This window comes from Ailuropoda melanoleuca, chromosome 11, assembly GCF_002007445.2.
Source record: "Ailuropoda melanoleuca isolate Jingjing chromosome 11, ASM200744v2, whole genome shotgun sequence".
Taxonomy (NCBI): Eukaryota; Metazoa; Chordata; class Mammalia; order Carnivora; family Ursidae; genus Ailuropoda; species Ailuropoda melanoleuca.
The window spans coordinates 12310827-12325261 of NC_048228.1; the positions used below are offsets into that span (position 1 = coordinate 12310827).

The following is a 14435-nucleotide window of genomic DNA, read 5'->3' on the forward strand; positions in this document are numbered from 1 at the left end:
CCCCCAAAAAACTGAAATGGCAAATCATAAATTCCTCCAATGTTTGAGGATAGAATACAGGTATCCAGGCTTCTGAATCCCTTCCCTAGCTGAAGGAGAACCTCGACCCCTTTGCCAAGCCTCCATTCCCTCGGGGGTCTCCCTGCTTCCCTGGCTCCCCATAATGCTGCATTCATCCTGTGTTGGCAGCGCTGAGAGCCAGGAGATGCACCAGGCCGTGCAGGACTTCCTCAGTGCCCAGCAGGTGCAGGCCCCGGTGAGGCTCTACTCCGACTGGCTGTTCGTGGGCCACGTGGACGAGTTCCTGAGCTTCGTCCCTGCACACAAGAAGGTGCAGTCGGGGGGGGCTGTCTGAAGGAAGCCACGTGCCTGCTCCCTGGGCTCCCACACATTGCTCTGCATTTACGTGCCTGTCCTTATATGCCTGACCACCATTCCCCCAACCCCAGGAGGGGGCACGAGGAGGTGGCCTGGGTCCACGCCTGCACTTCTGCGAGCCCCAGGGGCAAAGCTGACCTCTGACCCCACTGTTTCTGTCTCCAGGGCTTCAGGCTGCTGCTGGCCAGCCCCAGGTCCTGCTACAGATTGTTTGAGGAGCAACTAAAGGAGGGCCACGGCGAGGCTGTGCTATTTGAAGGCATCAAGAGTAAGTCGGCTCTGCCTTGGTCTTCCTTTTTTTCTTTTTTAAAGATTTTATTTATTCATTTGACAGAGACAGCCTGCAAGAGAGGGAACACAAGCAGGGGAGTGGGAGAGGAAGAAGCAGGCTCCCAGTGGAGGAGCCTGATGTGGGTCTCGATCCCAGAACGCCGGGATCACGCCCTGAGCCGAAGGCAGACGTTTAACGACTGAGCCACCCAGGTGCCCCCCTGCCTTGGTCTTCCATCCGGGGTCCTTTCTCTGCCTTCACTAAGTCTCCTATGGCCAGACGGAGGCATTCTGAACACGTACTGTGCACCAGGCCTTGTGCGGAGGGCTGGGGGTGCTGTGTGAACAGGGCAGAGTAGCTCCCCGCTGTCACTGTCGGGGCTCACAGGCCTGGGGAAGAGTCAAGTAAACAACGACGGCACAGGCGCTTTGGGAGTTCTGGGTGGAGTCCAAGGGAGGCTCCTGGAGGAGGCAAAGACCAAGCAGCAGCATGAGGAATGAGCAGGAGTTTGCCCAATGGGGCAGTGGGATGAGAGGAAGAGAGATAACTCAGACACGGAACAGTGAATGCAAAGGTGCAGAGGCAGGAGAAAGCAAAATGTGCTTGAGGACCTGAAGAAAGTTCAGTCTGGCTCAAATGCTGAAAGAGAAAGAAGAAAAGAAAGAAAGAAAGAAAGAAAGAAAGAAAGAAAGAAAGAAAGAAAGAAAGAAAGAAAGAAAGAAAGAAGAAAGGGAAAGGAAGGAAGGAAGAAAGGGAAAGGAAGGAAGGAAGGAAGGAAGGAAGGAAGGAAGGAAGGAAGGAAGGAAGGAAAGTTCTGTCTGCCTGAAGCACAGAAGGAAATCTTCAAGTCTGCAGACATGGGCCGGGCAGAGGTTGGTAAGTCTCCAAGGCTGAGAGTTTTTACCTAATATCTACAGCATGTTGTGTGGCATCAGGCAATGATCAGGCCTCTGTTTGCCTCTTGGTAGATGGGATCCCTTTGGAGGTAATTTAAGGGAGTGAGAGAAACGCTCTTAAGGAGAACTTCCGCTGATGAAATATTTTATCAAAGGCGTTTGCCTCCCACATGCTCACAACGAACCTATGTGTTAGAAATTATAATTGCACCCATTTTCTAGATGGGAAAACAGAGTCCCCGCTGCGCCTACCGGGAAGAGGGAAACCGACCTCTGAATTCATCGGCATTTTTTTTTCTTTTTCTCCATGATAGAAAAAAACCGGAAAATAAAGGACATTCTGTCAGACAAGAACCTGAGAGAACATAATTCTTATGTGGAGGTACTAGCCTGGGTGCCCGGCAGACACCACAGCCCGGGCAGACTGAACCACCCACCCCACCGCCGTCCCTTCCGTTGAAGGCACAAGGCAGAGCTTCCCACCGGCTGTGTGTCGGCTTGGTGGCGAATGGCTTTGGGATTTGGGTAAATGTGTGTGGGACAGACAGACAGACATCTGTCACCATTGTGGGAACACACGCGAGTGATGCATGGAAAAGAGAGGAAGTGAAGTCGGGAAAGCTGGGGCCACAGCACGACAGGTGAAGCTCTCAGAGACAGAGGGACCAGCAGGAAAGAGGCCAAGTGCTGGAGAGACAGAGTGACTGCAAAGACAGGGACACACAGGCAGAAGCCAGAGGCAGAGGGACGGAGCAGAGCCGAGCGAGGGAAAGAGGGAGGAAAAGGAGGAGCCCATTCCTGCCTTCCTGTCCCTGTCCTCGGGCCTTCCCCTGGCCAGGCCTCAGCCCCAGACTGCCCTCCCCTGCAGTGGTCTGCACCCCCTCCTCGTGGCAGGCCTGCTGTGCCCCGTCATCCCCACTCCCGCCCTCCACCCCCTCATCAACCCCCCCAGCCCCAACCGATTGGCCCCACCATGCCCACCGCCCCCCACACCCCACTCCCTGCAGAGCTGCATCGACTGGAACCGGGAGGTGCTGAAACGGGAGCTGGGCCTGACTGAGCGGGACATCATCGACATCCCCCAGCTCTTCAAGCTCCAGGAGGAGGTCAGCGGGATCCTCAAGGCTGAAGCCTATTTTCCAAACATGGTAAGGATGGTGGTCTGCGGGGTCAGCCCGCCTTTGCCAGTGGCCTTAAGTCAGGGACCCTGGGCGGGATCCGGGGGGCTTGGCTGTCTGCTCGGGGTCCGCGTGGCCGCGGGCAGCTCATGGGGCAGCTCTGGGCATCTCACAACCGCCCTGGGAGCCCAAGTCTCTCACCGCTCCCACTCCACAGATGGGGCACAGAGAGGTCAGGTCTCTGGCGCAAGCACGCGCAGCTGGTAACGTGGGATTTGGAGCTGGGGTTGAAGCCGGGGGTCTGGCTGCAGAGCCCATGCCCTCACCACATGGCACTGCCCCCCACGGGCTTCCCGGTGCGGGGGCACAGTGGGTGTGCGGTGGGCGGAATAAGCAGCTAACACCGGCTCCCAGGGTGTTTGGAAGGTAGAGGTGGGGGCACCATTGCAGACTGGGCGGTCCGGGAAGGCCTCTCTGGGCGCGTGAGACTAGCACTGCCTGGGCTGGGTGGGTTCTCTCCTCGGAAGGCTGGACTTGAGGGGGATCCTGCCTGTGTCAAGAATTTTTAACTGTGACCTCCCCCCTGCCCCCCAAGCACTCTCTCAAAGTCATCTATTGTATTTTTACCATCCCTGTGCCCTGACTTTGTTTCTCCAAAGGATGCCCGAGGGCCAGGCAGAAATTTCACCCAGTTCTACTGGGGTCCCCTCAGCCCCCCCTCCTGCTGGGGCTGGAGGTGAAGGTTCAGGGAGGAGCCGGGAGCCCCTGGCACGGAGGACGTCAAACTGGTTTCCCCAGGTCCCTGGGGTTCCAAGCCCGTGCCTCAAATCCAGTGGTTTGGATTTGTTCTGTTTGGGGCATCAAGGTACCGCAGAAGATTTTGTTTAGAAGAAGAGGTTCTGTGGTTAAAACAAGGCAGAAGGGGACACATTGACTCAAAATCCCTTGGCCCCAAGCGTTTTGTTTCTCCACGTTAGCCCAGCCAGGCTTCCCAGGCAGGAAAGAAGGCTGAGGCCGGTGGCCAGGCGATGAGGCATCGCGAACAAAGTCATCGGCCCCACTCTGTGCCTTGGCTGCTGGAGGCTCTGGAAGGAGCCAGAGCATGAGCCGTGACTCACCCCAGGAGCCCGCAGTGGGAGGTGGGGGTGTGGGTGTGGAACAGGAGAGAAATTCAGGGTGCAAGACACTCAGGAGGGGCTGTCTGAGCCGTGACAGAGAACGAGAGGCCCTTCCCTGACTCCTGAGCCCTGGAGACGGACCCCGCACCTGTCCCATGAGCATGACGTCTAATCGTCGCAGCAACGGAAACCCATTTGGGCTTGTTTTGCTGATGAGTCTCAGAGAGGTGAAGTGACTTGCCTAAGGTCACACAGCTATTGAGGAGCAGGCCTGGGATTCAAACCCACGTTGGCCTAGCACCAGAACCTTCCTCCTTTCGCAGTGTAAGGGAGGAAACGGTCATTTACATAAATGGTAATACACGGGGAGTGCTCCCAAAAACATATTCATTCATTTATCCATTCAATGGCTATTTACAAGCCTGCTAGGGGCCAGGCCCCGGGCTGGCAGCTGTAGGAGGAGCACAGAGGAAAACCACTAACTGCCAGAGTTTGGGGTCTCACAGGCAGCTTCGCAGACGGGGTGCCATTTGAGCTGGGCCTTGAGTAATAGAGAGTTTGCCAGAAGGTGGCAGATGGGGGAGGAGAGTGTAGCGCTGGGAACGTGGGCCCTGGAGTCTGGCAGACTTGGGTATAAGGCCCAGACCAGCAGGGTGGCCAGAGGTAGTCCACTTTACCCATCTGGGCCTCTGTTTCCCCATCTGTGAAGTGGGGCTCTTTTGGAAGGTCAGAAGGAAAAGGGGACCCACGGGTGGTGATGCTGGCTGTGCGCCGTTGGCCCTGAGCTGGGCCCCTGCTGCTTTGCAGGTGAACATGCTGGTGCTGGGCAAACACCTGGGCATCCCCAAGCCCTTCGGGCCCGTCATCAACGGCCAGTGCTGCCTGGAGGAGAAGGTGCGGTCCCTGCTCGAGCCGCTGGGCCTCCACTGCACCTTCATCGACGACTTCTATGCCTACCACGTGCGGCACGGGGAGGTGCACTGCGGCACCAATGTGCGCCGGCAGCCCTTCTCCTTCAAGTGGTGGCACATGGTGCCCTGAGCCCATCCCCCGCCTTCGGAAGCTCCTGGCCAGAGGCTCTGGTCCCCTGCAGTGTGGCATAGCAAGAGCTCTGGGGGACAGGTGGGCTCCCTGGGTGTGGCCACCCTCCCGGCAGTGGCTTGCTCCCTTCCGCTGTGCCCTGGAGCCCCTGGGCAACCCCCCCCCACCCGCCAAAGATCCCAAGATAGTCCTGGCCTTGCAAACTCATTTCTGCTGTGAGACACTGCAATAAAGTTTTGTAATCTCTTTGTAAGGGAGGTCAAGCCATCACTGCTCTCATTTGTGCGTTCACTCATTGTCACGGTCGGACTGAATGTTGCAAACTCAAGGGTGCCACGGGACGAGTTGAAGGCCCGTGTTACTACGTGCGGCTTTTTCTCCCAGGTCTACACTTGGTCTATGAAGTCTTCTGCGATCTGAGCCCAGCTGATTCTAAGGTCCCACGGAGTCACGGAGGGAGGGGGTGGGGCAGAAGGAGGGCTGAGCCCCGAGGATGCAGCACGTCCCTCCTCTAAGCTGCATTGAAGTCAGCTCCCAACGTCCCGAAGCATACGGATACCCGTCTGATGACGCGCTGTGCTGTGTGTGTGTGACAGATACACCTCTGCTGTGTGTTTCGTGATAAAGAAAATTACAGGAGGCACGCTGGGTTCGGAGCACATGGCAGGAAGAGCGGCAGGGACAGTCATGGCAGCCTCGGACTTCTCAGGAGACCCCACGGGGATGTGTACAAAGTTCCGAGGGCAAAGGTGGGGCCAGGAACTGCCTTTCTGTTCGTGCTGTCCTTCGAGAAAAAGGCAATCGACAGCCAGTGCTAGAAATCGTGGGGGCGTGAGCGTGGGGATTTGACTGTTACATGAAATCTATCCAGACACCTGCAAATTCTGTGTCCCTCAAGTTTGCCATTCCCATTCCAAGCCCCGTGATAGGGCTTGTTTGATGCTGTCCCCAGGGTGCCTAGAGCTGGGAGTGGCTCATAGCAGGAAGGAAACTTATCGAGGAGCCGAGGGGCACTGTCTATACTGAGCAAGCACGCAGGGAGCTGTGGGAGTCTAGGTAAACCTGCCTCATGGTCGCAAAGCCCTTGGTTTGGTTGGAGAGCCTGATGGAAACCCACTGGGGTATCTTTTTGAGGGGTGTGGAGGTCATGTAGTCATTTGCACCCCAAGAATGTGTTGAGCACCTACTATGTGCAGGACCCTTTTGTGGATGCTGGGGATTCAGTAGTGAGCAGGAAACCCACTGGAGAGGGAGCAAGACCCACTCTAGATCTCTCCAAGTCCCTTCCACGCCCAGAGGGGTCTCCAACCTCCAGGTTGAGAGCGTTCCTCCCCCACCGCACTCACAACCCTGCACAAGGCAGGGCTGTCCGAGGTCAGGGGGGACACAGCTCCCAGACTGTTTGGCTCCAGAAGCCAGAGCCCAGTCCTCAGCAAGCCCTCCCCAGTCTGACCGTCCCCTCCCTCCAGCCCACCTCCGGCGGCTTGTGTGTGAGCAGTGGGGCAGGCCGGTGGCGGGTACTGGTGGGAGCACACACGGGTGGAGAGTCTCCAGCCTGCTTAATATTTGTCACTTTCAGCCCAACCAGAAGGGCTTTTCGGGTCTTCCTGGCCGACCCGCTGTCTCCAAGGGCCCCCTAAGTAAAGCCACCCCGACAGTTATGTTGCAGGCTTAACGCTTCCAAGGAGGGATAGTCCTACTTTGAGTCCCGAATTTAACAAGCCTGGCTGCGCGAGCAGACTTCACTCAGGACCCAACTTACGTCCCCTGTGCCATGACGCACTGGTTACCCAACACAACGTGGGTGTCAGGGCCAAANTATTTGTCACTTTCAGCCCAACCAGAAGGGCTTTTCGGGTCTTCCTGGCCGACCCGCTGTCTCCAAGGGCCCCCTAAGTAAAGCCACCCCGACAGTTATGTTGCAGGCTTAACGCTTCCAAGGAGGGATAGTCCTACTTTGAGTCCCGAATTTAACAAGCCTGGCTGCGCGAGCAGACTTCACTCAGGACCCAACTTACGTCCCCTGTGCCATGACGCACTGGTTACCCAACACAACGTGGGTGTCAGGGCCAAAGACCGAAAACAAACGTGTCTACGTATTACGGTGCTGCTCTGCTGGGAGCCTCGTGCAGCCGTGAAAAAGGATAAGGATGCTTTTCACATGCTACCGGGGAGAATTTCTCTCCAAGCTGTACTATGAAATGCAAACAGCAAGATACGGATACTACGCAGCCTCTACGCCACTAACCGAAAAATAAGAAGGAGGGGAGGATAGGCATACATGTTTGCTTGGTCGTGCATTACATGTCTATGGAAAGACACCGAAGAAACCAACGCCACTGATGGCCTCCTTAAGGAACTGGGTGGGTGAGAGAGCAGGAGGAATGCTTTGCAAACCCCTGTTGAACTGGGAACCATGGGAATGTGGTATCTGTTCAAGAATGACCATAAACCCTCACATAAAATGAGCACTGCTTTCAAGTTAGCTGGTGGGTCCCTTGGGCTGGAGCCGTTCTCATTTCTTTGCCCAGTGAGCTCAGGGACGATGGGAAGCAGCTGGTGAACTGGGCTCAGCGGGGGCTCCTCCGCTCATTCACTCCACCAACACTCGCCATGCCCTCTCTGGGAGCTGATGCCACCACAGTGGACAAGGAGCACCCTAATCCCCTGAGGATGGGACGCAGGTTCCTGGACCACACCCCAGACCTGCCAGGCCCAGGAATCTATAACGTTAACAAGCCTCCGGANGCTTTGCAGGTGAACATGCTGGTGCTGGGCAAACACCTGGGCATCCCCAAGCCCTTCGGGCCCGTCATCAACGGCCAGTGCTGCCTGGAGGAGAAGGTGCGGTCCCTGCTCGAGCCGCTGGGCCTCCACTGCACCTTCATCGACGACTTCTATGCCTACCACGTGCGGCACGGGGAGGTGCACTGCGGCACCAATGTGCGCCGGCAGCCCTTCTCCTTCAAGTGGTGGCACATGGTGCCCTGAGCCCATCCCCCGCCTTCGGAAGCTCCTGGCCAGAGGCTCTGGTCCCCTGCAGTGTGGCATAGCAAGAGCTCTGGGGGACAGGTGGGCTCCCTGGGTGTGGCCACCCTCCCGGCAGTGGCTTGCTCCCTTCCGCTGTGCCCTGGAGCCCCTGGGCAACCCCCCCCCACCCGCCAAAGATCCCAAGATAGTCCTGGCCTTGCAAACTCATTTCTGCTGTGAGACACTGCAATAAAGTTTTGTAATCTCTTTGTAAGGGAGGTCAAGCCATCACTGCTCTCATTTGTGCGTTCACTCATTGTCACGGTCGGACTGAATGTTGCAAACTCAAGGGTGCCACGGGACGAGTTGAAGGCCCGTGTTACTACGTGCGGCTTTTTCTCCCAGGTCTACACTTGGTCTATGAAGTCTTCTGCGATCTGAGCCCAGCTGATTCTAAGGTCCCACGGAGTCACGGAGGGAGGGGGTGGGGCAGAAGGAGGGCTGAGCCCCGAGGATGCAGCACGTCCCTCCTCTAAGCTGCATTGAAGTCAGCTCCCAACGTCCCGAAGCATACGGATACCCGTCTGATGACGCGCTGTGCTGTGTGTGTGTGACAGATACACCTCTGCTGTGTGTTTCGTGATAAAGAAAATTACAGGAGGCACGCTGGGTTCGGAGCACATGGCAGGAAGAGCGGCAGGGACAGTCATGGCAGCCTCGGACTTCTCAGGAGACCCCACGGGGATGTGTACAAAGTTCCGAGGGCAAAGGTGGGGCCAGGAACTGCCTTTCTGTTCGTGCTGTCCTTCGAGAAAAAGGCAATCGACAGCCAGTGCTAGAAATCGTGGGGGCGTGAGCGTGGGGATTTGACTGTTACATGAAATCTATCCAGACACCTGCAAATTCTGTGTCCCTCAAGTTTGCCATTCCCATTCCAAGCCCCGTGATAGGGCTTGTTTGATGCTGTCCCCAGGGTGCCTAGAGCTGGGAGTGGCTCATAGCAGGAAGGAAACTTATCGAGGAGCCGAGGGGCACTGTCTATACTGAGCAAGCACGCAGGGAGCTGTGGGAGTCTAGGTAAACCTGCCTCATGGTCGCAAAGCCCTTGGTTTGGTTGGAGAGCCTGATGGAAACCCACTGGGGTATCTTTTTGAGGGGTGTGGAGGTCATGTAGTCATTTGCACCCCAAGAATGTGTTGAGCACCTACTATGTGCAGGACCCTTTTGTGGATGCTGGGGATTCAGTAGTGAGCAGGAAACCCACTGGAGAGGGAGCAAGACCCACTCTAGATCTCTCCAAGTCCCTTCCACGCCCAGAGGGGTCTCCAACCTCCAGGTTGAGAGCGTTCCTCCCCCACCGCACTCACAACCCTGCACAAGGCAGGGCTGTCCGAGGTCAGGGGGGACACAGCTCCCAGACTGTTTGGCTCCAGAAGCCAGAGCCCAGTCCTCAGCAAGCCCTCCCCAGTCTGACCGTCCCCTCCCTCCAGCCCACCTCCGGCGGCTTGTGTGTGAGCAGTGGGGCAGGCCGGTGGCGGGTACTGGTGGGAGCACACACGGGTGGAGAGTCTCCAGCCTGCTTAATATTTGTCACTTTCAGCCCAACCAGAAGGGCTTTTCGGGTCTTCCTGGCCGACCCGCTGTCTCCAAGGGCCCCCTAAGTAAAGCCACCCCGACAGTTATGTTGCAGGCTTAACGCTTCCAAGGAGGGATAGTCCTACTTTGAGTCCCGAATTTAACAAGCCTGGCTGCGCGAGCAGACTTCACTCAGGACCCAACTTACGTCCCCTGTGCCATGACGCACTGGTTACCCAACACAACGTGGGTGTCAGGGCCAAAGACCGAAAACAAACGTGTCTACGTATTACGGTGCTGCTCTGCTGGGAGCCTCGTGCAGCCGTGAAAAAGGATAAGGATGCTTTTCACATGCTACCGGGAAGAATTTCTCTCCAAGCTGTACTATGAAATGCAAACAGCAAGATACGGATACTACGCAGCCTCTACGCCACTAACCGAAAAATAAGAAGGAGGGGAGGATAGGCATACATGTTTGCTTGGTCGTGCATTACATGTCTATGGAAAGACACCGAAGAAACCAACGCCACTGATGGCCTCCTTAAGGAACTGGGTGGGTGAGAGAGCAGGAGGAATGCTTTGCAAACCCCTGTTGAACTGGGAACCATGGGAATGTGGTATCTGTTCAAGAATGACCATAAACCCTCACATAAAATGAGCACTGCTTTCAAGTTAGCTGGTGGGTCCCTTGGGCTGGAGCCGTTCTCATTTCTTTGCCCAGTGAGCTCAGGGACGATGGGAAGCAGCTGGTGAACTGGGCTCAGCGGGGGCTCCTCCGCTCATTCACTCCACCAACACTCGCCATGCCCTCTCTGGGAGCTGATGCCACCACAGTGGACAAGGAGCACCCTAATCCCCTGAGGATGGGACGCAGGTTCCTGGACCACACCCCAGACCTGCCAGGCCCAGGAATCTATAACGTTAACAAGCCTCCGGATGCGTTTTGCAACCACCGCGCATGGAGAACCGCTGGTCCAGCGCTTGGCCTGGCTCCGTGCCCGGCGAGGCTGCCACGCTGCCATCCTGACCCCCACCCCACACGGCCCCTGCAGGTATGTGCTGCTTACAGCAGCTTCCAGCCAAGTCAGTCCTACAGGGTCACGGCCAGGTTGCCTGGCCGCCCCCCTCCCCCGCCGCTGCACCAGCTCCCCAGAGCCCCTCTTGCTCCCAGCTGAAGGCCAGAGGCCTGAGCAGCCAGCCTCAGATGGCCCACATCTGCAGGAACGAGCTACGTGATAGATTCGTGACCGGGGGGCTCGGACCCCACCTGCTCCTCCGCGCCTCCCCCACCCCCGCCCCCACCCCCACGCCAGCAAGTCTCAATGGAGAAAATCAGTCACACCTGGGCAGCTGCTGAAGCCTCCTTAACAAGGGGGTGGACTGGGGAGGACGCACGTGAGTCCTGGGGTTATTTGAGGCTGCCGTGCTGAGTCAGGGGCGTTGCGCAGGTCTGGGGGTAGTCAGCTTGGAGGGCCGCGTCATGTCTTTCCAGAGCCTCGTCCACCTGTCCCTGGACAGCCCTGTCCATGCCCTGTGTGTGCTGGGCATGGAAACGTGCTTGGATCTCAATGGGTGAGGAGCTGGGGGCTCTGCTGGGGCTAGCTGAGGGGGCGAGGCTGGGCAGGGAAGCTGGCATCTGACTCCCATACTGGGGTTGCCTCTAGGCTATGGGGGGGCCCGGGGGTCGGCTCCCTTCTCTGCATCTGTGGCTCCTGCCTTCTCTCCAGGAGTGTGGTTGGGGTCTCTAATGGGCCACCCAGCCCTGACACGGCAGGAGTCTGACCTAAATCCTGCCTCTGGGCTGTGGGACCTTAGAGAAGCAAGTGCCTTGCTGAGACTGTCCTCTTACCAGTGAAGTGGGGGTGAGGCTGGCTCTCTAGGAGGCCATGAGGATTCGATGAGGGGGGGCTCCTGTAAATTGGAGCCTTAGTCGGGGGGGGTGACTTGTTCCTGAGGCTGGATCTTCCCCAGGGTCCCTGCATGGACCTCCCGAGGCCCAGGTCCTGTTTCTCCCTTCTGGCTCAGACAAACAGCTCCTCCCTCCATGGGCTTACAAATAAGATGTAGCTTTGGTAACTTCTGGGGCCTCGGTGGGAGGGTGGGGTCTGGGCAAGAGCTCAGAGTCAGGGGGGAGGGTCTGGCTAGAGCGGGAGCCTCCGTAGGAGGGACGACACGGGGTGCTTGGAGAGCGAGAAGGCAGGAGCAGGCTGAAGTTGCGTGAGGACCACAAAACTGTCCGGACCAGCTGGCCTCTGGCTCAACACCGCAGGAGAGCGCCGGTCAGGGCCCATCCCCCACCAAGCCAGCTGCCCCGTGGGCCAGAAGGCGAGATTCTTGTGTCTTAAAGTCTGTCTCCTCGTCGGGCCAACCAGGTGTGCCCCGGAGAAGTGCAAGTCGTTCACCGTCAGTGGCTCTCCGGGGGTCTTGGTGGATATCCTCGACACGGTCCCAGCAGTGAGCAGGGAGGAGGCCGCCCCGACCCGGTGGCCTCTGTCGCATCCCATAGACGTGCTGGTGAAGATGACCTCCCCCAGCTCCGCCATCGACAGTGACAAGGTAAGCCCAGGCATGGGGGCTGAGGGGGACTCTCCTAGCTGGGGGAGGGGGTGACACAACCTGAAAGCTGGTGTTTCCGGGGCACCGAGTCCATGAAACATGCAGATGTTTTGCCTGACGTTCAATGCTCTGTGCTTTGCACCGAGATCGTGAGGGGGGCGCTCCGTGACCCCAGGATACAGACAAAGAAGCAGGCGGGGAGGGGGTGAGCAGCAGCGCCAGGATTCAAGCGCGAGGCCGTCTGTCTTCTCCCTGTGCTCCTGACCACGACTCCGGGCTAGCTTCCCAACAAGCTGCTTTCCAAGTCTGGCTCAAAGGTTTTAGCAGCAGAACTGAGATGGGCCTTTTGACTAAGGCTGGTCTTGGGATGTGGAGATCGTAAGGACACTGAGGCGCTGACGTGTAGGAAGTGCGTATGCTGCGTACAGGGTTTCTGGAGTTAAGTTTCAAGAGGGCGGCCTGACCCACATCTTCCATCCGCGGAAACTGAGGCACAGGATGGCCTCTCTCAACCTGAATGACGGCACTAGAGAGGGGGCAGATCTAGGATTTGAGACCAAGGCATGTCCTTTCCCGCGGGCGAGCTGTCTCCCTAATGGGGCACCGGTGGTGGTGGGAGGGCGACCTCCGGGTAAAGCCGGCTCCTGGGTTTGGCGTGGGTGGTGGTTCTGGGGCGGCAGCTGATCGCTCATACGGGGTGATTGGAACCACTGGGGACTCGCACACGCATCACCCAGACCACACCTCCTGCCAATCAAGTCAGCCTCTGGGGTGGTCCCCCGGCTTCTGTGGCCCAGAGCGCTCTCCAGCTGACTCCAGTGTGAAGTGGGGGGGAGAACACGGAGGCCTGTTCAGGACGAGGGCACCGGGCCGGCAGAACCTGCTGGAATGGTCTGCTGGTGATTGGCAAGTGACAGATGGGTAGCCCTCGCCCAGGGCAGACGTCTCCCTGGGAGGCAGGTAGCTCGCTGAAGAGCGGCAGAGCTCACAGGTAAGACTCACAGCTATGAGCATCCTGGCTGGGCCCAGAGGACCGGAGAAGTGTTCTCTACCTGGGGGCTCCGCCTCCAGCACGGTGGGGAGCGGTCCCCCGAGGGAGATGCTGGACCTTGGAGCACAGAAGTTTCCATTTAGGAAGAGGCGGGGGGGGGGGGTCCCATGCCTGAGAGCAAGGCCCCAGCGGCTGGCTAGTTTCCTGGTTTGTGATGAAGGCTTTGAGGTCCAGGCCAAGCTGCTGAAGGGCAGGCCTTTGTCTAATGTCTAAAGGCCTCTGGAAGCCCATGCAGTGCAGGACCCAGGAAAGACTGTGTTCCGATTCCAGGCCCCACCCCCGCTGTCCTCCTTGCTTTTGAGTGAGCAGCGGAACCATGGGGAGCCCCCCTGCTTCCCCACTGCCCATCTCTGGGACAACAGGTGGGATCCCATGAGCGCAGGGGTAGAGTGGGGAGGACGTGTAGCGTGGTCTCTTGACCTCTAGAGCCAGACGGCCTGGATCTTAAATCTCGTGTCACCCCTTTCTGGTTGAATGATGTAGGGCAAGTGCCTTGATCTCTCTGCCCTTGGGGTAGAGCCCACCTAGGAGGGTTGTGGTCAGGCCTCCACGTGGGAGACCCCAGCGGATCCAGCTCACAGTCCGACATCAGAAGCTGTAACGTGAGACCCGCAAGTCCAATGGCCGGACGTGGGCACGTAGTCCAAGGTCCTGTTCCTGCCCCCTCGCCCCCCCACTGCCATGGGTGCTGGGTGCTATCTCCACAGGTTTTGGTCTCGTACTATCTGCCTGACGAGGACGTCCCCGTGGCCACGGCTGTGCTCCACCTCACTGGTGTTAGTGAGTGCTCCCTACCCCGGGAGGGGGGGGCTGCTGCTGCAGGAGGAGATGAGGGGCCCTCCCAGTAATCTCCCTTCTGGGTCCTGCCCATTCACAGTCCCTTCTCTGCGCCCTCACTCACTGCTGACCTCAGCCCCCGAGAGCAGGCAGGGAGCTTCCCTGAGCTCCCGTTTTCCTCCCTACTGACCCTCGGCCCCCCTGCATCCTGCCACCTCTGTTGTAACTGGTGGTGTGTCTAGTGCAAAGTTAACCTTCTCACGTTAGGTNACAGGTTTTGGTCTCGTACTATCTGCCTGACGAGGACGTCCCCGTGGCCACGGCTGTGCTCCACCTCACTGGCGTTAGTGAGTGCTCCCTACCCCGGGAGGGGGGGGCTGCTGCTGCAGGAGGAGATGAGGGGCCCTCCCAGTAATCTCCCTTCTGGGTCCTGCCCATTCACAGTCCCTTCTCTGCGCCCTCACTCACTGCTGACCTCAGCCCCCGAGAGCAGGCAGGGAGCTTCCCTGAGCTCCCGTTTTCCTACCTACTGACCCTCGGCCCCCCTGCATCCTGCCACCTCTGTTGTAACTGGTGGTGTGTCTAGTGCAAAGTTAACCTTCTCACGTTAGGTCCTTTCCCCTCTCCTTCAGAACCTTCCTTCGGCAACTTACTGATGTAGGAAGCCACTACCTCTCCCCCCCC

General features: G+C 58.1%; 2 protein-coding genes and 1 long non-coding RNA gene across 5 annotated transcripts in view; 2 read left to right on the forward strand and 1 right to left on the reverse strand.

Moving 5' to 3' along the window:
- The window catches only part of LOC100471129 (protein-arginine deiminase type-4), a 43083-nt gene extending 37994 nt beyond the window's left edge, over positions 1-5089 (forward strand). For 2 of the 3 annotated variants that reach the window (XM_034671264.1, XM_034671265.1), the window contains exons 12-16: positions 190-331; positions 544-646; positions 1860-1927; positions 2553-2693; positions 4589-5089. In XM_034671264.1, coding sequence (XP_034527155.1) covers positions 190-331; positions 544-646; positions 1860-1927; positions 2553-2693; positions 4589-4822 — 688 coding nt within the window. In that variant the 3' untranslated portion in view covers positions 4823-5089. Of the gene's footprint in view, positions 1-189; positions 332-543; positions 651-1859; positions 1928-2552; positions 2694-4588 lie in introns of those variants that run through there. The other variant, XM_034671266.1, reaches the window with a different exon arrangement.
- Positions 5090-10069: 4980 nt separating this feature from the next.
- PADI6 (peptidyl arginine deiminase 6) overlaps positions 10070-14435 on the forward strand; it is a 26341-nt gene continuing 21975 nt past the window's right edge. Inside the window, exons 1-3 of the mRNA XM_034671259.1 lie at positions 10070-10419; positions 11740-11923; positions 14026-14098. Of these exons, the coding sequence (XP_034527150.1) occupies positions 10304-10419; positions 11740-11923; positions 14026-14098 (373 nt within the window). The 5' untranslated portion in view covers positions 10070-10303. The remainder of the gene's footprint in view (positions 10420-11739; positions 11924-14025; positions 14099-14435) is intronic.
- The window catches only part of LOC117804365, a 5191-nt gene continuing 4385 nt past the window's right edge, over positions 13630-14435 (reverse strand). The window contains exons 2-3 of the long non-coding RNA XR_004628716.1: positions 14350-14423; positions 13630-14005 (exon numbers count right to left, since the gene is read on the reverse strand). This is a non-coding gene — a long non-coding RNA (uncharacterized LOC117804365). The remainder of the gene's footprint in view (positions 14006-14349; positions 14424-14435) is intronic.